The sequence below is a fragment of the Corapipo altera genome, unplaced genomic scaffold, assembly GCF_003945725.1.
Source record: "Corapipo altera isolate COAL_440 unplaced genomic scaffold, ASM394572v1 301, whole genome shotgun sequence".
NCBI lineage: Eukaryota > Metazoa > Chordata > Aves > Passeriformes > Pipridae > Corapipo > Corapipo altera.
Genome location: NW_020884926.1, coordinates 843,933 through 869,720, shown reverse-complemented (window position 1 = coordinate 869,720; position 25,788 = coordinate 843,933). Strand labels below are relative to the sequence as shown.

Here is a 25,788-nt window from a genome sequence, read left to right as displayed (position 1 = left end):
TTTCTTTTTAAATTTTATTAAAAATTAATGCATGTTACATTTTCAAGTGTAAATACTGAAAAATAGCCTATGGCAAAATGAAAAGGCACAGGATTAAAACCAGCTTAATTGTTTCCATGGATACATGTTTTGCTATTTGGCAAAAAGTATTTTATACACTTTCTACAAGAATAAGCATAATTTTTAAATATATCTCTGAAGGGTGGGACCCTGTAATTTAACCATGAAGACAGAATTTGTACTCCTAAAATGTGATAATTCTAGTGATATGTCACTTGAAGGTTGTTCTTTGGAGCAGAGGAACTCAAGTGCAGGAGGAGAGTGCAACAGGCATCTCGACACGGGGCTCACTGCGTGACATGTCACGACAAATAGCAATCTCTGACAGCAAAGCAAAGTGCAGGGGTACACACAGCAGAGTTTACAGCAGCTCTAACCTGATTTGGGGAAGAATGCACCAGAAAGTGGATCAGAGCACTGGGAGCAGATCAGTGAAACACCTCAGACAGGTTTGCTGAGCCTCAGAAGGCGGAGCTGGCATATTAAAATTATTGTTCCTTTCTGAAAAATAGACTTGTGGCTGTTTGTTGGTTTTGTTTTCCCTTAAGCATTAGTCCTTGTAGCCCTGATGCAGTGTCTTGATAACAGTCGGGATGTCGTTGGAAACAGTCGCTCTGGCCGGGAACACCCCGTGGGCTCGGGCCCAGCCCCGGCTCCCTGCGATCCCCGTGTGCTGCCCAGGGGGACTGGGACAGCTCAGTGCTGTGGGTCCAGGATTCCCACTCCAGCAGCTGCCCCGTCAGCCCTGGCTGGGGCTGAACAGGAGAACACCAGGCACGTCCCTGCCACGAGCCGTGTGTGGTGGCCCCGGAGCGGGTGACCCTCCCTGTCCCTGGGTTACCACACCCGGCATTTCCCTGCGGGGTGCATGGCTGTGCCCTTCTTACAGTGGAACACCTCGGAGAAGGCTTCAAAGTTCTGCAAGGATCCCATCACCCTAAACAAAGGGAAGACACTTGTTACCATGGAGGCCCAGTGCATGTGCTCTCCAGCCATGGTAGAAATCCCGAAAGCTAGTCTGGATTTATCTACTGTGTTATAAAACTCTCCTCTGGGCTGTCTTGGTGCAAGGGGGTGAATGAAGTGAGTTAGGAGTCAGTAAAACCCACCTGTACTTCAGAGGGCTGTGCACGTCTGTCTTTATGGACTGGCTGGCATATTCTGGTCTGTAGGAGCCACACCAAACCTGGACAGGGAGCATTAATAATCAGTGGGTCAGGGTTTCAGGGAGTTCATTTTGGGAACATTCTCACTGGTTTTCAAAGTTTTCCTAAGAGCCATCCCAGTTTGTTATGATATCACTGGAGTATGTTTTATAGAGAGGTAGAATAGATACAAGTATTTACTAATTAGGTTTTGTTTTTCAAGGTCTCGGATCAAGATCTCATGCTTTGGGATCAATCTATCAGCAGGTGGTTTCACCAGGTGTTTCCTTCCTCACATGAACTGAAATCTGAGAGCCTGGGGCACCACCCTGACTGTTCTTACCTGGGCAAAATTGAGGAAGAAAAGCTGTTTGTGGGACAGGTTCAGTCCAGGAAGCTTTGGCTCCTTCCCTTCCCGCTCCAGCCACTTCAAATAGGCCTGGAAATGATCATAAATCCAACTCAGAGGAGGAGCAGGAGGGGGATATTGAGTGTTTTATTGGGGTGCCTTTAGCCACAATATAAATGAACCCAGCATGTTTCCCTTCTGTACTTCTGTGGGTTTTCTCTCTCTAATACAAATAGTACAGAGAATTTTATGACAAAGCTGTCAGCATAAGCTCTGTTGACTTCATTGACTCTTTCCACAGGAATTTGTATCTGGAAATAAAGTGTTAAGTCTCCTCCACAGCTCTAGAGTGATGACTTTTCTCTCTTCAGGTAACTGCTCATAAAATAGCAGATATCAACCTTGCTCAATGTTAAATCCATTACCTCTTATTGTTACACAGTAATTGGCCAATTTGCCTTTTTTAGCTATATTGACATGATGGAGACAAGTTAATATGTCCTCACGCTGGTTAATTCCCAGAGTTCTGTTTCTGCAGCCTCTCTGTTGCTGAGATAGTCCCAAAGCACATGAAACAGAAGGGAGAGCTGGGGGTAAAAATAGATCCAGCACCACAGAACATCCCAGGATTCTGTAAGCAGGCAGTTTGTGTCATCCCACTCTGCTCCTGCACACCTGTGATGGCTTTTGAAACAATTCTAACAAAGTCATTGATTGGAATGTTGTCCCTCAGGATCAGAAATGTCAGTTAAGATTTCTGAAAATCCAGGATGGGCTATAAGCACCCTTAACTGGTGCCATACTCAAAACACCAGAGATAAAAAATTTGCACCAGGACATCTGTAAGGGTTATTTGCAGGGGAGAACATTCTCTGCTCACCCTGGAGCTCCACCTTTGGGCTGCTCCTGGGTCCAGGAATGGCAGTTCCTACTCTGACTGGATCCATGGGGACAGAAGCTTCTAGACATGTAACTGAGGCTTTAGCTTTTTGCATGTGGTAATAGCATGTTAAGTGTCTTTTTTTTTTTAGGACAGAATGGGTTACCCCACTGCTGGGTCCCAGGTAAGGTTAACTCCCAGTGTGTTTGAGTTACCTTGTAGGCCTGTCGGACTCCTCCATTATCTGCAATGTTTTCTCCCAGCGTGCTGATGCCACTGACCTGTGAAAAACAATCATTTATTCACTCCATAGCCAGTAAAATCAGCAACTCCAAGAACCACAGGTTGAAGCACAGTCGTACAACACAGACAAACAATGGCTTTGTACTGGGGCAAGACAGGAGAGAATAATTTAAAAAAAAAATTTAAAAATCACAGGGAAAAAGGTGTAGATTAGAGACCATCTGTATGAATGTACCACGAACAGGAGCTGGGCTGGGCAGAACCTCCCTGCACACAGCCTGGGCTTGCTGGGCTGCTGTTGTGCCTTGCTCCCAGAACAGCCAGCTGTAGTGTTTGGGGGGTGTGATCTGCAGGGATTCCCTGTTCCCAGCCATGAGGAGAAGGGGTGGTTGTTACTCACGTTCTGCCCCCCCGCCAGCTCCCAGGTGTAGTTCCCGTACTGGTGCACCATGCACAGGGACTGCTCCTTGAAGTGCAGCGCTGAGAAGTTGCTCCACCAGTCCAGCATGTTCCCATCTTTATCAAAATTCCTTCCTGCAGGGAAATCCAAGTTAAAAAGCAAATTTCTCGGTGAGAATATGTTGGAGCCACTGTTCCTCCAGGGCAGCACCTGGGATGTCAGAGCTGGGCCCTCCTTCCTTCCTCCTTTGGTTTGAATGCTCAGGAATGTTTGTGGCACAGCTGATCCCCTTTGTCATGAGGGAATGGACAAGATCAGCTATGATCTCTGTTATTCCATGATTTCCCATTCAGTCAGCAGCCCTGACTTCAGCTATACCACTAAGGCCTGGTTTTATTTCCAGCTGGATTATGCATCATGGAACAAAACTTCCCCCACCTTTGAGGTAACTGAGGTGCTTGTTCTGTGTGTCCACGTGACATAACTGAGGTTCAGGGAGAACTAAAAGCTGGAATTGCAGTTCTGGAGTTTGTTTTCTCAACTCTCTGTCTAGAGCAAGGGTTTTCTCTGCTCTAGAACTCGATTTCTGAGGCTGTATTGTGTGTTTATGTGTCATCTGCACAAGATTAATTACCATAAAAAACCCAACTTGAAGAAAACCCATGTGTAAAAAAAACCACTGACTTATGGAATCAGAAGCAAGTTTCTGCCCCAAACATTTTTACATGGCATTCAAGAAAGATAATAAAGTCAATTTATTTCAAGCATTCGTGTTGAAAAACAAAATCTCCTGGGATTTCAAGACACTACTGAAAACTCTTCTGTCCCAAGAACATCATTCCCTGATTTTCTTGTACTCTGGGAGCCTGTGTATCTACTTGCTTTGTGTTTCTGATCTGATGATGCTGTAAGAGTAACAGTTTTTCCTGAGAATTGCCATTGCCTGAATTTATCTTTGACATCTGCTCGCTTCCTTTGTGCCCTGCTTTGCCCGTGGAACATTCCCTGCAGAGCCATCCCTGGGGTGTTCCCGCTGTGCCTGAACTGCTCCCGGGCAGGGCTGGGACTGTGTGTGCAGGGACCTGCAGGCCCAGCAGTCTGTCGCTGTAATTCCCGACAGTGGAAGGGGTTTGAGCTGAAATAATCCCATTTCCCAGGAGTTTGAGCTGAAATAATCCCCTTTCCTGGGTCTCTCCTCACCGTTGTCGTCGAAGCCGTGGGTGATCTCGTGCCCGATGACCATCCCGATGCCCCCGAAGTTCAGAGCCTGTGGCTGGTGTTTGCTGAAGAAGGGGGGCTGGAGGATCCCAGCAGGAAAAACTGCAGAGAGGGAGAGAGAGGGGGAGATGTCATGAGGTGGCTTTATTTTTGCATCCTTGGCAGACAGCTTGTTTGCTTGGTGTAAGGGTCAGGAAGGAACACAAAATATAAAATGATTAGAAACAAGCTCATGCCTCCTGTGAAATTGTTTCTCTCTTGATAAATGGAAAATGACAAGTTAATAAAGGTTTAATTTGGCACATCTGCAGCTACAGTATCTCCCTGTTTGAGGCCCAAGCATCATTTGCATTAAGTTTAGCCTAATTTGGTGCATAATGTTTGCTGCAGTGAGTCAAGAACAGAATGTTTAGGAGCTGTCTTTTGGAGACAGGCACAGTTTGTGTGCAAGAGCCATTTCATAGGGGAACTAATGGGTGTGTTATTGCTTTATTTGGGTTAAGGAAACATTAGAAATCATCTGCTGGTACCAACAAGAGCTGGGGTGTAAAACATGCCCAGGAGGGATTCCTACAGACACCAAGGGCACTCAATGCCAGTCATGCCCACAGCTCTGCAAAAACCCACCCAGCTGCTGTGTCAGCTGAGGGCTTTGCCCAGCTTTGCCTCTGGATGCAGAGCTGCAGTGCTGTGGGGCTAAAAATGCTGAATTAGTTCCATGCAGCAGTTTAAAGCTGTTTAAACCTACCTATCTGGTTCCTGTTGGGGGAATAGAATGCATTGACCACTGCAGCTCCGATTATCCATCTAAAAACAAACGTTGCACACAGTGAGTAGTGATTTTTAATTTTTTTTTAGTCATTCTTTTAATTTAATTATTGTTAAAAAAGTGTATAGAAAAGGATGGTAAGGAAATAATCCTTATATGGATTATATATGTATATATAAAATATATATTATAAGGAATATATATATATATGGATATATAATCCCTACAAGTATTATATATATATATTATAATCCTTGTAAGGCACTTATATATAGTATAAGGAGTATATATAAGGATATGTAAAGAAATATACTTTGCTGATAAGGAAAATCCCTCTAAGGAAATTGTAGAAGGAAAGGATTAATGTAGGGAAGAAGGGTGCATTGAGCACAGCTGGAAAGAAATCCTGATACCAGGAAATACCTGCTGGCCTGTTTATGGGCACCTCTCATCCAAAATAATTCCCAGGTAAAGTGAGAGATGCTTTTCCTCTCAAATGCTGAGCAGCTACACTGGTGTGGAAGGTGGTGACTGGTACCAGCTCTTCCTGACACTGTCTGGGATGGAGAATTTCCATGACACTGTTTCCCTGCTCCCCTCCTTGCTGGGCTCCCAGAAAGGTCTGGCACTGCTCTCCTGTGCAGTATTTCAGTGCCATTTCTGAATGTGAAACATCTTGAGGAAGGACTGGATGGATTGCTGCTGCCAGAGTCAGTGAAGTACCTGCTTAATTCCCTGACTGCCTCAGCCCCAAGCACTCTCAGCTGCCCACAGTATGACCTACACACCCTCCCCATTAATCCAGAACTGGGACTGAGGCTGTAAAATGCTGGCTGGGAACTCACATGTCTTGGTCAACTCTCTCCCGAAGTTTTTTCAAGCTCTTCTGGGCTCCAGCTCGCAGGTTTTCCAGGATGTTTTCAAAGTAATTGTGTTCACTGAAGTTTAACTAAAGAAACAGAGCTCCAGGTGTATTAGTAAGCTGTGCAGAAAGAGGGACTCCTCATACCACTGGATGTATCCTCTGTAAGATGTTTTTTGATTGCATGGTATCAACCAAAAGTTGGCTCCCTGCATGCATTTATTTATTATGTTCTTTTTAATGTCCTTGGAAAGGACAGTTGTACAGGTATAAGAATTCCAAGTGGCAAGAAAATAAGTGCAGGTTTTTATCTTGAGGTGTGCACAGGATACTTACATTGGCATATTCCTGATCCAATTTGTCATTCTGATCTTCCAAAATGTAATCTGGATAGCCAATTTGTTCTTTGATTGCCATTGCCTAGAAGAAAAGAATTTAGTGTTTCCCTTTAACTGTGGTTTCTGTCAGTGTGTGGTGGGTTTTCTATGAAGTTTCAATACTTTATTGAATAGAATAGTTTAGTTGGGGGTTTTTTTCTCTTGCTATTGGAATGCTGCTGATGGTCCTAAGGTCAATGAAATGTTTTCCCTGGGGGATTGCATTGTATCCAATTGCCATTCTAGTTGATGTGGGCTAACAAAGGATTAAAAGGAAAGGACAATGTGATAAGATAATGGAATAATGAACATTGAAGTATTTTCCTCCATTTTGTAGAGGAACTGGAAATAGAGATACTACAAAATTCCAGATATTTCATATTCATAAGGGAATCCTGAATTTCCCTGTTATCTCTGACCTTCTCCCTGGCTTTCTCCTTGGATGCCTCGTCCATCCACTGTAACTCATCCAAGGTCTCCACGAACACTTCGCGGATCTTCTCTATTAAATCTCGCACCTAAAAGAGAACCAGTGAGACACGAATCACTCACATGATTTACATCTCCCCAGGCAGAGCTAAGGAGGGGTGAAAAGCTTCCTGCTGAAGCCTGTTGTCTCCAGATTCTCTGCTCTAAACCACGGTGCTCAGCATTCCAAAGAGCATCATAACCGAGCTCTCCTTCCTTCCCACTCTTGGCGTGGGGGGGGATCTTTCACAGGCAAAACATTTTGGGGGCTCAGACAGGAGGGAAGGGGCTCTGTGGGCATGGTGGAGGTACAGTAGTACGAAGGGTATAAACTACATACCATCCTCTTGCTCTCACCAGCAAAAGTCTCCCGGACATACATCGCTCCCACCGCGTTCTCCATGTTGTTGTTGACGTAACTCACGCACTCCCTCCACCGCGCCTCCTCCAGCGTTGTCCCGTAGAGAGCCTGCAGCACCAAGCACAGCTTTGGCCCTGCCTGTGCACCTCCAGATCCTCCCCTAACCAGCAGCTTAGCCTAAGGCAAAGGTTTCCATTGCCACCCCGGGGTTTGTTTGGGGATTACGTGACTCAGCCGCGGCATCGCGGGATGGTTTGGGTTGGAAGGGGCCTCAGAGCTCATTTAGTTCCACCCCCCTGCCATGGTTGTGTTGACAAGGACTTGCTCTGGAGCTGCTGGGCTCTCCTCCAGCCCAGCTGTCCAGGCAGGGAGGAAATACCTTCCTGTAGCTGGCCCGGGCGTCCTTGAAGCGCCGGCTCAGGCTGCTGACGCGGTCGATCACCAGGCGCCAGATGAGGTAGTTCTGGATGGTGCTGTGTGGGAAAGCAGAGCTGAGCTTAATCCCCTGCAAAAACCAACACCAGTGCAGCCAGCCAGAGGGAGAGCTCAATTTTGGATGGAGATAAGGAAGCAAATGACTGCTGCCAGTCCTGGGTTTCACAGCATCTGCAGGGGACTGTTCTCATTTCACTGGGGTTGCCCAGCCCAGGACTGGACTGTCCTGTGTGCTCAGGGATTCATTTCCTATTGGTTTTCCTTCTGGAATGTAACAAGACCTAAGCCTGTGATGTACTTTTTGCTTTCCATTTAACCTTTTCTAAGCAAGCAGCAGGTGAGACACTTGGTGCTGAAGTGCTCTGAGGCTCCAAGACCTTCGAAGACATTTCCCATATTTTACAGGAGTGTCATTTTCCTTGGAGAAGCTCTGGCAGAACTAGAAAGGGGGCCCAATGATTGACATATCCACAATATTTCTGTGAGTTTTGATGGCATATTCTCCAGTTTTTTACCTTGCTGAGTACTTGGAGATGATTGCCTTCAGCTCTTGCAGGTAGGGCATGCCATAGACAACCACCTCCTCCTCTGGGTCAACCTGGACACTTACTGAAGACATGACACCTTGGATGAAGAAGGTCCAGTTAAACTCCTAGGCAGACAGAGAGACATGCCAATGGTGGGTGTTTAAGTGCCTCAGTAACTGGACTTTCTACAGTTTTATGGCCTTGAATGTAACTGTAGTGTTGTTCAGCAGAAAGAAGCTTTTTAAGAGACTCTGAAGACAAGATTAAGAATGGGATTGATTTTATACTTCTTTGTTGAGTCACTGACAAATTCATGAAACCATTTCCATTGGAAATAAGAGACTGAAAGTATGAGACTGCTCATTGGGCACTTACATTCAATGCAAACTTTTCCTGTAGCTCTGTTAAGGTCATTTTGTTGTACAACAAGGTCACATCGTGCCTCTCCTCTGCTGGGGTCGTTGCCTGAAGACATTCACAAGGTTATTACTGGACTCAACTGGCAGAAATATCAGTGGCTGAAATCACATACATGTGCACAAACACACACTCAAATAACACCCAAATAAACCATTTTTCTGGGGAGAAAGGAAGCTCATTTGATGGTGTTCAGTGCTGCTCTCTAAATTTCAGTGCAGGAACTCTGGTCCCTGCTATTCAATAATATTTTAGTGACATGCTGAGCCAAGTGGTTCCCTCTGTCCTCTAGAATGGCAGAGCAAGCTCTGGGAGATTTTCAGGGGGCTGAAGAATTTTTAAGGATTTTTTTAAGGATGCAAAGGAATGAACCCTGGTGTTCTCACAGTGTGTGTTTTGCAGAAGATGGGTTATCCTGCTTTAGAAGAGTTCCAAACATAAACACAGCTAGGACTGGAGCAGCACAGCAGTGTACTCAGCAGACAGTTATTGACACAGAGACATTGATTTCTGGGCTGTTCATGGCACAAAAAAGTCTTCTTCCCCTGTTTTTTGGGCCATAGGTTTCATGTTGGGTTGAAAACTACTGCACACACAGCAAGAGATCTGCCCCCCTCATCCCTCACCCCTCTGGCATCCTGAGCTCTGGAGCTCTGTACTCACATTTGCAATCTCTGTTTCAAGCTCCATCACCTTTGTCATCTCCTCTTGGACAAAGGAGTCATCTCTAGACACGTTCTGGTCCTCCCGGATCATTTTGGCCACGGTGATCATGAACTGCAGATAAGCCTCTCTCACCTGCACACAGGACACAGGGGGTGGGGACAGTATTGAGGTTTGTTTTTTTTCCTATAGTAGATACCACTGTAGCCACACCCTGGAGCTCAGTTCAGCCTGGAATACCCTGCAGGGCAGTTCCCAGCCTCAAAACACACTTCCTGCTTCCCTGTGCAAGGCAGCTCTGGCACTCTGAGTTAGAATTGCTGGGAAGGCTCTGTGAGTTGAGTTACTCTGTGGGAACAGTGATCCCCACCAGCCAAAATCCCAGAGTAAATGTGGAAGGTTTGAGTTCTCTGAAAGCAATACCATAAATCTTCTCAACTCTGGTTTCACTGTCTGAGACAAAAGCTCTGTCTCAGACGGTTCCAGTGATACCTTTGCTTTATTTCTGGTGGGAGGTTCTGGCTGATTCATGCCCCACAAAGGGCTTTGAAAAGATATTTGGCTGCTGAAGGAGTACTGACCCCTGATGCAGGAAAACTTAATGTTACCTGTTCTTCTTGCACGCTTTTCTTCCTCCAGAGACCTTGGAAACCAGTTAAACACAGTAACTGTTGTGAAGTTGTGTCTGGGCACTTAGCGGACGATGATTTGTGGTTTTAGGCTGAGCCCTTAATCAGGCCAGACTCCCCCAGGCCTCAGGAGGAGCTTTGCCAAAGGATGCTGGACTAAGCACAGGGGGAGTTTGGGTCATCAGAGTTGGGTCATTGTCTGGGGGCAGCGAGCTGGTAAATAGCAAATAAAAAGGGGTTGTGTCTCCTCCTTAGTCATTAGGATTAAAGACACAGCCTTGCCCACGCTGGTTTATGGCTTCAAATTAAAGCTGTATCGAGCAGAGATGGTTTTCTTTTGCTAATCTGGGATGGTCTTTGCACTGTACCTGATTTTCTATCTCCTACAAGTCAATCTATGTCTGACCTTCCTGCATCAGTGCATCAACAGCCCTCTTTTCTGCTCTGACTGCTCTGTCCAGGTGACACTTGCAGGACAGACTCCTGGTTCAGCAGCTCCCAGCACAGCTACCAGGAGGTTGTTCTGGATCAGGAGTTGCCAGAAGGTGCAGAAACAATCTCTTACAAACCTCACAGGGCTGTATTTAAGCTGTATTATGTGTGAGAATATAGTCAAATACACCGAAGTAAGAAGCAAACTATTCCCACTGATGTTTTCATCTGCCCTTACAACCACGAGACAAAAGAGTCTCAAATGCTGATTGTTGTCCCTCTGTTTTCCCTTCCATTCTTGTTAGGAAAATTGGTTTGATGTTGGGCTGCAAATACTCTTTGTTAGCATGACATAATTGAGGGAAATACAATGTACTAAAGCAGAATTTTCATCTTGGAAACAGATAAATTATCTGGCTCTGTTTGCAACATCTTTCTGTGTATTTACAGAAACAGTGTTTTTGCACAATCAGTGCTTTTGCCCCGAGCATTGGCAGAGAAAAACAGCCAGAAAATCATCTCTCACAATTTTCCTGTAATTCTGGGGAAAGGGGAGAGTAGGTGGCAGCAGATTCTTACTAGCTGAGTATCAATGGATTTAGAGGAAGATAGAAGGGAATCCAATACAACCTGCACTGAAAATGTGAACCTGTCCTTCAGAATTAGAGACTTTATGATTTTATTTTCCCATAATATTCTTTATGATTGGCCAGTTCTGGGGAGGCTTGATATTTATACAGTTGTTCAGTCCTTTTGTAAATGTGACAAAATTTTGGCATAATTAAGAAAAAATGTAGAAATCAATGTCACAGTCTAACTCTGACTGTTACATGCCCTGAAGATTCGTATATTTGAGTTTTCCAAAGCACAGGGATAAGTAAGAAAGTTGTTTTAGTGGCACATGGTAAATAAATTACAAGGAGCACTCACCCTTTGATAGTTGCCCCCATTGAAGTAGTAATCCCTGGATGGCATTCCCAAGCTTGGCTGGTCAATCTGAAGGAAAACACATTTCTCTGGTTAGTGATGAACAGCAACTGGGGTTGTCCAAAGGAATCCTTGAGAGGCAACATGAGATGCTGTTCCATCCCTCCAGTGCTGGAATGACACTGCAGCCAAACAGCCAGAGAAGTGCAGCTCTCCAAGGACTGGGGGGAGATGGAAGGTACAACTTTGGTCTCTGGATTTTTGGGTAAGGACAGGATGGATCTTAGTGTGAGTTACTGAGCAAAATCTTTCAGACCCCATTGAGATCCAAGAACAGATTTGGGCAACTTTTCTAAGTTGCTTGACTTGAGGGCTGGACTTGCTGCATGAACAAACTCTGGAATAGTATTGACATATTTTAGACTCATGGTTTCCTGCTGCATGTTAAACCTCACCATCATTTTGTAAGTCACAAGAATTTACAGCCCTTAAATGCTGTAAATCAGCAAAGTTCCATTGATTTTTATTTCTTTTACTGAAAAAAAAAAAAAAAAGCTGCCATAGAACCTTTCCCAATATTTCTTTGAGACAGGTCTGTCACTTGGGGTACAGAGCTGTTCCCTGCATTTGGCCAGTGCTGTGCTGTGGGAAGCTCATCTGTCTGCAGCGTGAACAACTCTCCACTGTGATTCTGGGATGTAAATAATGCCCTGTAATTTTTGGCTCACATAGATGATGTGCCTGCTGGAGTCCCGGTCGTCGTTCCACACGAACATGTCGATGAGGACACGTTTGTTAAACCTGGAGTTCATTATGGAGAGTTTTTCTTCCATGCTCCAGCTTGGCTCTGGGGGAAAAAAGGGAGAACAAACACCATTTATCCACCTGTGTCAGGACTGATTGAAGTTGTGCAGTTTGCTGTGCTAAAATTGTTTAGATCTAATTCTCTATATATTTATATGTGTGTGTTAAATACGTGTGACCCCCTGACTCTTGTTGATGAAGAAAAAGTGAAAATGGGGGATTTAATTCAGTGACAGTGGCCTCCCTAGTGCAGGAAATGATTCTGACTGCTCATCATTGAACCCTTTCAGGCCCAGCATTACCTTTGGTCTTATTCCAGTCTGCAGAAGCCACTGGCCAGTCTCCAACCATCCTTAAGGCCTCCAGCAGAGGCAAAGAATCTCGCTGCTCTATAAGGCCTGAGACAGGAAAGACAAATGCTGTGTTGTTTTCACAGAAAAACAGGTAATGGGCCTGACAGTTTAAATCTGAAACTGAATTTGTCACAGTCCAAAATAAGAGACACTGTGAAACCACCTGTCCCTTGCATCAGCCTTCAGAAAAGCAATGAAAACACTTCTGAGGCTCCAGTGCTGACTGCTACTGGACTGGTTTGGGAAGGATGAACTGGGACAGGTTTGTGCATTCTGAAGGGAAGGTTTTGCTTCCTCCCCAGGGGCAGGTACTCAACCTCCATCCTTTCCACATCCCAAATGTGCACATTAGGCCTTAGTGATGCACCCAGGCACCTTCACCCATCTGGAGATGAGCTTTCCAGGCAGGCCCACAGAGGTTAGACAGGTATTGGCTGGACTGAACAGAACATTGGTGCTTCTGTACACTCAGTATGGAACCCGGGAATCAATGGAACAAGAAGAGACTCACTCTCATTCATGCATGACTTGTAAAGGATTTTGGCTTTCTGAAATGCCTCTCTGTCCCCTTGATCTGAAGTCTCCAGCACACCTGGGGAAGGAACCATTGCCATGAGATCTGTGCCCTGGAGAGCTTTGATCATTTCACAGAAATCCCTGAGAATTCAGGGCTATGATAAGCACTTGTTTCTGTAGCCTGCAATTACTGAGACTGGAGAGCCCTTTAGAGGAGCTATTAATGGCAAAAGTGTCAGGAGGAAGGATGTGCAGGCTCGTCCTGCTCCTTTTGAAGTTAGTACCAAATCACCTATGGCTAATTTTTAGTGGGAACAGGATGTTCCTACAAAAGGGGGGCAGTAAGAGATGTAGAGATTAAAGGACTAGAGAGAAAAAACCACACTCCACACTTCTCTCTGCAGGGTTATTTCTCTGTGTGATGTGCAGCCAATAACCCCTGACACCAGACACGAGTGTGTGAGGATGGAGTCGCCTCGTTCCCACCTTTCAGGATGATCTCCAGCTCGTCCCTCAGGATGTCGAAGATGCTGTACCTGGAGCTGGTCTCTGGGATGACATGCCTGCTCAGCCAGCCCCCACAGGCGTACTGGTAGAAATCCTGGCACGGGTCAGCTGCGGGGTCCATGTTCTGGATTATTCTGGCAGCTAAGAACCAAAATTGGAGAGCTGAATCCCACAGGCTGCCCAGTGATCTCTGGCACTACCAAAGCCTGTCAAGGAGCTGCTTGGCAAGAGTCATTCCCATGTATTAGGACTTGAAGGATCCTATTTTCTGCTTAAAAATGCCTGGGAGCCTCTGAGAGGCAGAATAGCTCTCCCAGAGCACAGTGCCCTGCAGGCATGAGGTGCTGCCCAGGGCTCCCCTGTCTCCAGCTCAGGTACTGCCTAAAAAACCAGTGTTCCAGGGGGGAACTGGGAACACCCCTGCTGGAGTCTCACCTCTCCTGAGCTGTAGATGCCAAAAATAAGAAGGTGAATGCCCCAGGCATAGAATGCACTCACAGAGAAAATTAATTCTAAAGGGATTCTTCCCATCCCAAGGCACAGACTGTTGGCCAGTCCATGTCCCTGGGGCTCAGGCCAGAGGGCTCTTGGCCACACTGGCAATTTTCCTGTACTGCTTCCTTATGGATGATACCCCTTGGCCAAGAGGAAATCTTGTTCCTTTTCAACTTCTTCAGCCTTAAAGCCTGAATAACCTTTTATTCAGGTTCAGCACCAGCACATAAAAAGCCCCCTGTGCAATAATCCCTCCCAGGGACCCCCTTACCTGCCGTGACACAGCCAGGGGTGGTGCATATGTTGCCTGAGTTGGTGCCATAGTGAGTTCCTGCAGGGAGAGGAGTGAGAGAGGACATGGAATTAGTTGTTTAGGAAGGAAATTGCCACCGAGGTCACTCTGCCAGAGCCCAGCCTGTGACAGCTCTGTTGGTTTGAGAGTGAGTGAACATCAGTGCCAAGGACATTGGATGACAACTGTGAGGAAATCTTTTATCTGGAGATTTATGAGGAAAATTTATTGGCAGCAGCATTGCAACAGCATAGACAGTGAGTTTTAACTCTCCTGGAAGAAGAATGAGACCATTTTTTTCTACCTGCTGCCTCCACAGACTTTCTGATGCAAACTCAAACTATGAGATCCCTTTCCAGGCAATCTGTTGAGATGCTTTGAGCATCTGAGCTCTCTCATGATCTTCAAAGTCACCGTGACTGAGAGACTTAAACAGGGGGTAAAAAGCCCAGAGCTGCATTACTGCCTTCCCACTGCTCTGAGCCACCAAAATCAAATTAGGAAAAAGAAATGATTTTTATTTCTTGAAGTGTGTGTGTGCTGGGGAGTGGAGGAGTGACAGACTCGTATCTGGGGTATCTGAGCCCCCCAGACTGAGGAGTGGCTTTGGCCCTGGAAGAAGGAAATGAATTCTGATGGCTTAATTTCCCATTTGTGAAACTGGACCAGCTTAGTATCCACTTATGTTAAACAGACAACTACTTGGTTCCACACTGGAAAACAAAAGTTGATACTTTTCAACAGGATTAGACATTTTTTAAACTTCCTTTTTTGATCCTTGCACTGGGATGTTTGCAGTAAAGAGTTACTAGAGAATTCCTGTCAATGAAAGCAAGTGCTTTACATGAGAGCAAACAAGATTACAGTAATTCAGAGAGAAATGAAACAGTGGGGAAGAAAAGAGGGCTTTGAAGTTCATCAGTGGGAGCGACACAAAAAGCCCCCAGCTGAGCACATCTGCATGAGAATAACTGTGTGTCTGGTGGTTGGGGTCTGGCAGCCTCAACATGAGATGAGCAAAATATGGGTAAAAGTGTGAAGCTTCACATAGATGGTTTAGCATTTTTTTGGGTTTGGTTTTTTTTTTTTTTTTTGGGTTTTTTTTAGGGGGTTGGTTTTTTTTTTTTTTTGTGCTGGATGAAGCTAAGAGCAGTTTTTGGAGTTTCCTAAATTCTCTATTAATTAAACAATTAGCAAAATCTAACCGAAAAGCCCAGGGTGTTTTCAAGGAAAAAAAAAAAACAAGAGTTTTGAGAAAAGAAATGAGTAGTTCAAAGGCAGAGGGAAATGCTCTGTAAAGGAGCAATAGCAAAGGTGAGACAGAAATACCTGTTCTACAAGAACTCTGTGCTTCTCATTGTTTCTCAGGGACCAGGTAGGACTCAAGTGAAGCCTTTTTTCTTTTATATTTTTTTTTTTTTAGTCAAAGCTCCTCTCTTTGATGTAACCTCACAATGTCTAACTCCAGTTTCTGGAACCCAACTGCTTTCAACAAGGCTCAGACTCCCCCCTTCCCAAAGCCCTGGGGATTGGGAAGCTGTAACTGAGCTGGATAACCAGGGGAGCCAGAGCTGGTTTGGACACTCAGGGCTCTGAAACTCTGCCATGAAACCAGATCATGAGGAACAGCTGGTGAGGGGCTTGGAAAGTGTCTCCTTTGTCCTTCTCTCAATTATGTCCTTTATTCCTCAGCACCTTTGCTGGCACAGACCCCACCTGACCTGTGAGAGGTGACCAGCACTGCCCTGTTTGGCTTTGCAGGGGGGTTGTCAGGTCTTTGCTCACTCCACTGAGCCTCTGTCACCTGCACCTTCAAACAGCTGCAATCAAACATAAAAGTGCACCTTCTGCAGCCTCAGCCAGCCAGCTCTGCACTTCATTTTTTCAGAACCCTTTGCTAAAACAAGTTCCCAACTTTTCAGTACAAATACAGACAATTCTCTGTATTTTTCTTCCCGGTCAGATGGTGCTGACAGGTTGAGTTACAGTGACATGGAGGCTCCTGCTCTGACATCCCTTTCAGTCTGACACAGCATCATCAGAGAATTATCAGGGAAAATAAGCTTTAATGGAGCCAAATAAAATGACCTTGGCTGTGGGACTACTGCAAATGGAAGAAAATGAGGGAAATGAAGCAACTCCAGGTGCTCCTTGGGAGGTGAATGGCTCACCTGAGAGATGGCAGAGCTGGGACGAGCTTCGGACCCCTCTGGGCTCACTGTGGAGAATTTTGCTGTCTTAATTTGCCTTTACAAGAAGCCACTGAGCACTGTCACGTTCCCTGGCCAGCAGCAGGAGGTGGGGATGACTCCTGAGAGCTGTGGAGCCCTGCAGGCCCCTTGGGCAGCTCAGCTTTGGAAGGGTAATTATTTTTTTTTTAAGTACAAGTTGCTTTTCACAGCCTGACTGAAGCTCCCTGTCAGACAACAAAAGCAAAGCAAATCGCTGTGTGGGGCTCTGGAGCTCACAGCTTGTGTTTAGTGTTTCCCCACAGCACGTTTGGAGGAGCACAGATGGCTGGGGATGGCACACACGGGAACAATTAGAGCCACAGTTGTCACCATGTGGGAGCTTTACCTCCCAGCACCTTCCCTGTTCCCCAGAACTCCTCTGCAGAAGTGCTGTTGGCACTGCAACCTGCTCTTTTTGCTGTCAAACCAGCGGATTTTTCGCAGCAAACAACACAATTGCCAAATTCAGGTTTTCTTTGTCGGGGAGGGTGGTCTGTTCTGGCTGTCAGGGTCTTCAAATGGAGCACAGAACACAGGTGTTTGGTTTTATTCCACCTTCCTTAGGATTTCTGACCTACAGGCAGGGCTGAGCCAGGATTTGTGTCAGACTCAGTGAAGAGTGTTTGCAGCCCTGCATGTCCTGTCGCCCCACAGCAACGCTCCACACCCATGGAGCTCCCTCTGACTTTGACTGAGAAGGGTCTTGCCACCCAAATATCACCACGACTTGTGTGTTAGCTTGTGTTAGCTGCCACTTCTTTAAATTCCTCATCTGCTCTGAGTAGCTGCTTTTAATTAATGAACATTCATCTGGGCATCAGTGCAGGAGAGGAGCAGAGCTCAGCCACAGCCCCCTCTCACAGTGCCAGTGGCCAGTTCAGATATTGCTCCTGGTCAGCAGGTTTGTGTAAATCTGTTATTCAAGTGTGCAAAAACCACATTCACAGCATAGAAAACGCAGGAGAAAAATGTGGTTTTTTGGAAACCTCCAGGGCGAGGTGTTGCTCAGACCAAGGGTTGGATTCTTCTCTGTTTATAACCTAAGAGGACAGAGCAGAGCATGACCTTGAGCTTCCCAACAGCCAGCAGGGACAACCTGAGGGGATGCAGGCACACAGAAATAAATATCTGTGAGTCTGGCTTCTGAGAAGGGAACTTGGAAGCCAGAAAGTGAATAAAATGTCAGTGAAACAAGACGTTATGGGACCGGCAGTTGGGTGAGGATGGAAGGGGTTGGTAACTAAGCTGCCTGAGGAAGTTGCTGACTGATTTGATGTGTCAGCTACAATAGGTGCTGAAATGTTCTTCAGACTGTAACCTTTCCAACAAGTGCTGAGATCTGGAGTTTGGTAAATATTTGTGGAAGGGGACTGGGAAGGAGCTGTGGAAAAGCCCAGAGCTGAAAGTGTGGGTGTGATGGAAAGACTGAGTGTGGAGTGTTCAGGTCCAAACCCAGTGACTTCAGTCCTGTCTGCTTCCCTTGCTGTGATCACCCAAATATTACTCTGTTCTTCCCATATTTTCCTTTAGCTTGTTTAGATGAGTTTTTTTGGGCATGAAAACTTCCTTGGATGTCGACCATCCCCAAACTGCCTCTAGGACTGTAGAACTGCACTGCTGTGAGAGCTCCAGTGTTTGCGTTGGCTGGGAACAGAGATAAAAATCCCAGTCAGCTTTGACAGAACTACAGGAATTACTGCTGTACCCAGGGGCCTGTTTCATGCACCACAATGCTCCTCTGTGAGCTCTGTACAAGCAGAACAGAAATAGTCTTCCTGAACCACAAAGCCCATATATGCCTTTCTGTATAAAAAAAAGAGACAATGTAAGGCAGGACAGGTAATCCTTCTATCTTTCTAATTTAATTTCTACTTACTAGCTAAACAGAATTATTTGTTAGAGGCTGGGTAGTGCCAGCTTGATCAGGGATGTACAGAGACGAAGTGGCAGATCTGAATCTGCTCTTAGTGAACAATCCAGTGTCCCATTCTCACCTCAAAATCGACATTTGAGTGAAATTAGAAACAGAACAACCCCAGGATAACACTCTGGGTTCTATCACATGAAAGCTGCTCGGCTACACTGGTTTTCTCCTGTTGCTGTGTGGGATTTATGTTGCACAGCTTTGAGCCATAAGTGCTTTTCCCCTGGTGAGTCTGAGACTTCAGGCTCTTGGCTGAGCTTTGGGAATGGGCCCGGGGCTGACAGCAAAACAGGGCCAAGGGGAGCACTGGGACAAAACTTTTCAAGACAAAAAGACAAATGTTTCTCCTGTAGGAACAGCCTGAAGAGCTCTTTGTGCCCTGGCTTTAGACCCAAACAGGGCATTCATACACCCACTAAAAGGTGACATTTCTCCTGCTCGGTTCCTACCTGGAACTTCCTAAAGCTCGTGGCTGCTGCAGGGTGAGCCCACCCCGGGGTGTCCCCTGGTGCAGGAGATGAGCTCTGTGTGCTCAGGGGGAGCAGAGGCACAGAGGGGCTCTGGGTCAACCCCCTCCATCCAGCTGGGAGGAACCAGCCCAGGACAGGCAGCACATCAGCTCTGCAGTGCCTGGCACTCCTGCTGCCCAGGAATGTCTGAATCTGGGAAACACCTCCAGGGAGAGTTTAACTGGTGATACAAGAATGCAAAATATTTACATTTTAGTCTTGTTTTCTCCCAGAAAAGCTTTCCAGCAAACAAACATAGCACTGGCTCCCCCCTGTGTGTTTGGGTGAGACCAATGTGTGATCAAATATTAACACCTGAATTATTCAGGCAGTGAAACCCTGCAGAGCTCAATATTTGATACAGAAACTCCTCCTCTAGTACCTTTCCCTGGGGAATTTCTTTCCTCCCATCTCCTGAGCTGGTAGAACAAACTTTCTGATGAACTTCACGAATACCAAACACTCAGATTTCACCTGACATTCAATGGCTGGTAGCAAAAGGAGTGAACAATAAAAAGGCTTTTCCCAGGAGTTATTGCCCAGAATTGTGCAGTGTTTCCCTTACAAGTGCTGAAAATGCAGTTCCCTGCAGCAGGGGATGCAGAGACAGGGGAAGGACACAGCAGTGCCTTGCTCCAGGTTTGCTATTCCTGCTTTGGTTCTGTTCTCCAGTGTTTTAGCAGAGATGTGAATCCAAGAGGCTTTAATGGGAATGACAAACACAGACATTTGAGGCTTCACAGGATTTTAAAGCAGGTGTGCTGGTGGGAAAAAACTTCAGCTTTAGTTCGTGTGCTCTGCAGCTGAAATATTCAGGCAGAACACCTCAAAATAAGGTGCCTCAATGTCAGCAAGACGTTTGCACTAAAGTCACTGAACCAAATCACACTCAGAGATCCAACTGCCTGCTGCAATATTTAAAAAGTCTCTTCTTTCCTCAGCAGAAAGTGGCATTGTTTTTTAAAGTTTTCACATTGCAATAAGCAATTTCCCCTTTAGAGAGATTGTTTTAAAAAGTGTTTTAAAGCAGCTGCTCCTTTAAAAATCCTGACAGTGATGATTCTTGGCTTGTGCTTCTATAAAATAAGGAACTATCAATCCTTACACTCAGACACACACCCTCCCCCTGAAACAGCGCAGCATCTTTCTCAAAACAATGCTGAATTCAACAAAATACATGGAATTCATTGAAAACACAGAATCTTACATCACATAATTTAAAAATTAAGTAAAATCCAGCACAATCTCTATGCACAAGCTGGGAACAAGGCAGAGACAGCCACATCCCTCACAGAGGTGGCTTCACTGTCCCCCTTGGAATTTTATTTTCATTTATCTCTGAAGAAAAAAAAAAAAAGAAGAAGAAAAAGACTTGTGTGCTGTTTGCAGAGGGAAGAGGAGAATCATTCCCAGGTTCTTACCTCTGCTGCTGGCATAGAGGATCACCAGGGCGACGGCAGCACAAGTCATGAGGAGCAGCAGGACAGCCAGACCCAGTGCCACAAAGCTCCAGGGCTTCTTCCCAGATTTCGTCGATTTTTCCACAATATCCATTTGACTTTCTGATTTCCCCATTATTGTAACTCTAAATCGAGGAGGGGAGGGTAAAAAAGAAAAGAATTTACTGCACGGCTAAATCAGCGCACGGGTAAAAGCAGGAGAAAGCAGGGAGGAAAAGGAAGCAGAATAAAAGCAAAGGGAGAGAGGAAAGTTCCAAATTATTACATGTATTTGTCCATTTGATTGTCCACAGATTTGCCAACCTCATTCTCCATCTCCCGGGCCGTGTGTGCCCTCGGCGGGGCTGCGCTGGACTGGCTGCCCCGGGCTCCCAGTGCTGCAGCGCCAGAACTTCAGGAGCCTCTTTGGGAAGTGTGGAAGAGTCTCATGACCAGGTTGGGCAGCTCCTTTCTCCCGAACGGGGAAGGAGGGGGAGAACTGCCGCCTTCCACCCCCCACTTTGGAAGTCTCTCACTGTTTTGAGGAATTCCTTCCGTGGCTCCTTCTGTGGCTCCGTTACCAGCCGGGGAATCCACCCCGGGATCCTTCCCGGTGCCTCCGAGCGGGGTCTCCGGCGCGGGCGGAGGGTCTGGAGGGTGGGAAGCTCCCGGGACACGCGTGGGCTCCCGGGTGTGCAGGAGGCTGTGCCCGGCAGCCCCTCGGAGCCCCCCGAGCCATGCTCGGAGTGGGAGCTCAGCCCTGCGCCCTTCCCGGCTCCAGGGAAATGGAAAAGATCCCGAGCCCGGGCAGCCGCGGGAGGAGGGGTTGGAGCGGAGCGGGGCTGGAGCTGCTGCGGCTTCTCCCGAGAGCCCCCCGGCTTCCCGCAAATCCCTGCCAGCCCTGAAGGGCCACAGGGGAGGGGGCAACCCAGCGAAACCCTCCGGCTGCGCGGCTTTGGGCTGTGATGTGTGGGAACGGCTCGGCTTTGGGAACAGGATTTATGGGCTGTTGTGGGCAGCGCACCCTGGTCCCTTATGCTGCTGCCGGGGAATCCGTCTGGTTACAAGCGGGAAAGATAAAAGGGCAGGGAAGGCATGTGATTCCCCTGGGGGGTGGTTTTGTTCTTCCCCAGAACTGGCTCTGGAGCGAGGGAGAAGCAGGTCGGTGTTTGGGGGGTTTGTCACCGAGCTGCCCGAGTTCACAGCGGATAAATGGTCAGGTTGTGCCTCTCCCGACCTGCGCTCCCAGCCCCGTGTGTGCTCGGGAGGAGGTGCCGAGGGCAGAGCAGGGATTCCTTTGTGGCAGCCCTGATTTGGGAATGTACACACAGTGTTCCAAGGGTAGGAAACAATGAACACCAGTTTCTTCTGCCAGGAGTCCAAGTCTCCTCTCCCAGTCAGGATTCTGCCTCAAAATCCCTGTGAGAATTTGCCTTTTTTTTTTTTTCGGAGTCATGTTATCTCAGGCTTCTGTCGAGTGTGAAGGCAGCTATTCTCATCCCACCAGCTGAGGAGGAGGATGAGAACACAGGGATCTGAAAGGCACGTGCAGATCCTGGGTGTCCATATGGGAGAAAAAGCTGCAGAAGGCAGGGTCACTCCTGGGGACAAAACTATGCATTTAATGAAGATTTAAATCATCCCTCATTTCTGTTCGCAGAAAGTTCTACAGCTAAAAAAGACTCGTTTCCTGTGTATGTGAGTCTTCCTCACTGCTGAGCAGTTTTACTGGTGGCTCTGAGGAGGGTCCTCCTGGTTGAGGTTCATAGCACTGCAACAGGCAGCTGTCTCAGGATTTAATGGAGTTATTTTTGGAGATTTAAGGTAGTTGTTCTGTGCCATGGCTATAAAGTACTGCAGGGTATTATTTTGCCCATTTTGGAGTTGCAGAGTTGAGATGCCAAGAATCCAAGAGCCTTATTCCTACTGCTGGGCTGTAAGGAAGTAAAAAAAAAAAACCCAAAACCCAAACAAAACAACCCAAAGAAAACATCCCTTCTGTGTGAGGAGAAGCAGCAGCAACTGTAAAGGACATATTTGCAGAATCATTAATTTTGATTGTCTTGAGGAACTTTGTGTGGTCACTGAAATAGGGCAATCCATCATCTTGGCAGGGCAACAAGGTCCCTGTTCTGCTCCCTGCTTTGGTTTCTGACACTCTCAGCATCACCTTGTAGCCCCTGTGGCAAAGGAGACTTGATGCTGCAAAGTGGAATGGGGTTGTTTTGTTATTTACTTTTTCCTAAATCTCACATTCAGCCGAATTATTCCCCATTGAACCACTTCCTGCAGGAATTTCCATGTGCTGATCTCTCACCTGCTGCTCGACTCCACAGTCCATCAGCCCCTCATTTTACCAAGCAGCTTAAAAAGCATCATCTCTCTTGCAGTACAGAGAAGGTGAACACTGATCTGGGGAATTTTTCTTGCAGAAACTGAGGAACAGTGGGGGTTTTCCGTTCTTGGAAAACATCCTCTTTCCCCAAAGCAGTGTGGACTCAAAACATATGAAGCAATGAGGCGTTTGCTGTTTGGGTTGGGCTGCTTTGAAAGGATTTTTCCCTTTTTGCTTACTTTGTAACTTTGTGAAGGAGGTTCTCCTGTTACTGGAATTTGGATGTGTAAAGAGCTCTCAGTTACAGTTTGGAAAAAGCCTCGAATCAGAGATTTTTACACTTGGATCCTGGAGGGATGGGGCTGGATGGCTGCCTGCTTTTAGGATGTGTTCACTGTGCACTTCAGGACTCCACATATGAATATTCACTGAAAAGGTGCTTCCTCAGGCATAAGGCTTCCCCAGCCACACAGAACTACTGTGGTTCCTGCAGAGAGACAGGGAGCTGCTCTGCAGTTTTATGCAATGCTTTTCTCCTTGGGAAAAATTCTCAAGTCTGGGAGGAATTTCAGGTCACAGTGTTCCAGCCCTGGACAGCAAATAGTTGAGCTGGTGCCTCACTTGCCTGGGAGGCTGTATTTGAATATTTTTCTTTTCATATTTCCCCTGGAGGATCTGGAATAACTGTGGCTATACCTGGGACACTGCACTGGGAGGAGATAGGAGTCAAGGATAATACTACCTTGCTCAGGAATTTGGCTGTTGTGTCTTAGTTCCCACAATGTCAAGCTGACCTGCAGCTCTTCCTTTAGAAGAAATTGATTCTGGAGATAAAAATTGTGAAAAGCTGTTCATTTTTCTTCCTCTGTGTCTTTGCTTTACCATCAGAGGTTGGTCCTCAAAAGCTCTGTGCTTATGAGGATATATTACCCAATATTCTTATAATATATATATATCTATCTGATATTTGTCCATGAGGATATATTACCTCATTCAGTTCCCTGCCATCCAGAGGTTTTGCACAGTCTTTAGTCTTAGTATTGATGTAATTGAATGTTCTGGGCCATCTGAACAGCTGATCCCATGGCTGCTGCTCCCTGAATGCTCCCAGAAATCCAGGGATGCCCAGCAGGGTAGTGATTTCCCAGCCAGAGCTCTGGGTTTCTCCTGCAGGTATTGAACAGCTCCATCAAAGGTACCAACAGCTCAGTGTCCTAAAGCAGGCAAAGGACGTGGCAGCATCTTCAGTGTGATGTGTCTTAAGTGTTGTTACCATGGAAACAAGGTCTCCATCTCTCTGTGTTACACTCCTTACAAACTGATCCACGCGGAGATGTGAGGGGAAATCACACACCTTTGGATGTCAGGGGTTGTAGTCTGCCCTGAATCCTTTGCCTGTGCAAAATAAGTCCCCTATAAATAGGTTTTAGGCAGTCCTGTGTCAGGGGAAGTGCAAAACCAGCTCTGCAATCACTTCCATGTGAACTGCAGGTTCCAGATGACCAGGGAGTGTGAGAGGCAGAGGGATTGCGAGTAGCTCTGAAACTCCTCAGAGACTGCTCAAAACCTCTTTTATTGTTTACCTCTTTGGTTTTAGTACAATAAAGAACCACCAGTGTGGAAAGAGAGCTCTAATCTGTCGTGATCTGTGTTTCGATGTTCAGGTTACACAAAGGTGTATTTCTTCTGCTTATATGACTTAATCTAAATAGGAAAACTCACCTGAACCAAGATTTATAACACATGGTCAGATTCACTCTCAGCATCCCTGGTTTTGTTCAGGAACCAGAGCAGTGTCACTATTCCATAGTCAGATATAAATGAGACTGGAATATGCATTTACCTTAAACGTGGGAGAGAATCTGCAGCTCTGGGGTGACATTAAAACAAAAAGCCCAGGCAAACAGCCTGGCCCCAGTAAATCAGCACCACGCCTGGCTCCAGGACAATGGCTGGATGTTCCCTGTGATTTATTGGAGCAGGGCTGCCGAGCACAGAGGATAACTCATTGTGCTCAGACATAATGGGTCTGTCTTCGGGAGCCGGTGTAACCCTGTCATCTGTCAAGCAGCATAAAAGAAATAAAACCCAGCACTGAAATATCTTCTTGGAGCTGGTTGGCTCCCAGCTGTGCGTGGTGGAAATAAGTCCTGGCAGAGGCACAGCTGAAACAGGTTAGAATTGGGAAAACCTGGAAGTTTAGGTGATGTTTCAAAACTCTCCTCTCACCCTCCCTTTAGTGATGAGCATCTTTGGAACATCATCAGAGCAAAAAAACCAACAGACATTGGTGCTGTTGGGTGTGCAAGGTAAGCAAGGATTTCTGCCCTGAATTTCTCAATTCATGCACTTTGCAGAGACAAGCAGGAAAAAGGGGAAGGTGTCTTACCTTGATCTGGTGGAGGATGTTCCTCAGCCGCAGAGCTCAGGTGGCTCGTGTAGTTTCTGGGGTGGAACTGAGGTGTTTGTGCTTTCTGGCAGCCAGAAATAAATGCTTATTCATGTTCTCAGCATTGATGCCTCTACCAGTGATGGAATTGCAAAGTGCTGTGCCTAAATCTCCCTCTCTTTCCCTTGAACACTCACTCACTCACAGGTGGCTTCCAGTGCCCAATGAATTAAATGCTGAGGCTTCTCAGGGAGATTAACCCTTTCCATATTGGAAATCACTTGATTTTACATCCAGACTGGAAAACACGTTGCATGGCAGGCACAAGCCCTGCTGCCTCTAAGTAGACAAGGTGACTTCCTGGCTTATTAGCATTTATTGCTTATTAGCATTAGCAAAGTCTCTTCTGTTACAGCAATTAGTCCTTAGGAAAGTCCTCTAAATTTTTCACCATGTGCTTTACTTTTTCCCCCAAGAAGTTTTTCAGGTATCTATGGCAGGAAGACTTCTGGAATGCAGTGTCTCCTTTCCACACTTAATTTCAGTGCAGTGATGAGTATTGCAATTACATTCTTAATACATTAATAGTACAATTATATGCACGTGACTTAAAGGGTGTATTTTTTGCCTTGTTTTGCTGTGCAGGAAGACAGATCACAAACAAAATGAAGATATTTTACTTTGTTTTCATTGACTGAGCACGTAGAAGTTTTAGCTGTTCCATTAAATGCACTGTTTAGGTCCTTTAAAATGACAGAAAGAATTCCTGTTTCCAAGGAAATATATTGTTGTGTTTTAGTTTGTGGCCATCACTCCTGGAAATTGGGATTAG

At 46.2% G+C, this 25,788-nt stretch overlaps 1 protein-coding gene across 3 annotated transcripts; it reads right to left on the bottom strand.

Moving 5' to 3' along the window:
- Positions 1 to 25,231, bottom strand: MMEL1 (membrane metalloendopeptidase like 1). 3 transcript variants are annotated; one of them, XM_027658269.1, is made up of 23 exons: positions 24,957 to 25,231; positions 20,215 to 20,378; positions 14,109 to 14,168; positions 13,322 to 13,483; positions 12,831 to 12,911; positions 12,269 to 12,364; positions 11,891 to 12,009; positions 11,166 to 11,231; positions 9,175 to 9,309; positions 8,470 to 8,559; positions 8,083 to 8,219; positions 7,512 to 7,605; positions 7,112 to 7,240; positions 6,723 to 6,821; positions 6,263 to 6,346; positions 5,910 to 6,013; positions 5,044 to 5,102; positions 4,278 to 4,397; positions 3,078 to 3,211; positions 2,650 to 2,715; positions 1,549 to 1,644; positions 1,170 to 1,246; positions 1 to 997 (listed from the first exon to the last, which is right to left on the bottom strand). In XM_027658269.1, exons 2-23 carry the CDS (start codon positions 20,366 to 20,368, stop codon positions 898 to 900), a joined length of 2,262 nt encoding a protein of 753 aa, XP_027514070.1. In that variant the 5' UTR covers positions 20,369 to 20,378; positions 24,957 to 25,231; the 3' UTR covers positions 1 to 897. The 3 variants fall into 3 exon arrangements, with proteins under 3 accessions (XP_027514070.1, XP_027514068.1, XP_027514069.1); XM_027658267.1 differs by lacking the exon at positions 24,957 to 25,231 and adding an exon at positions 20,519 to 20,974; XM_027658268.1 differs by lacking the exon at positions 24,957 to 25,231 and adding an exon at positions 20,557 to 20,974.
- Positions 25,232 to 25,788: the final 557 nt, after the last annotated feature.

What these genes read in the sequence shown, in the direction of transcription:
- MMEL1 (XM_027658267.1), bottom strand. Translation starts at nt 20,568, where the DNA reads ATGGAGAATGAGGTTGGCAAATCTGTGGACAATCAAATGGACAAATAC. An exon ending in CCCTGGCTGTGTCACGGCAG is followed by an intron (nt 13,484 to 14,108) that starts GTAAGGGGGTCC and finishes TTTGGTTCTTAG; the next exon opens with CTGCCAGAATAATCCAGAAC. An exon ending in TCTTCCTCAATTTTGCCCAG is followed by an intron (nt 1,247 to 1,548) that starts GTAAGAACAGTC and finishes CTCCCTGTCCAG; the next exon opens with GTTTGGTGTGGCTCCTACAG.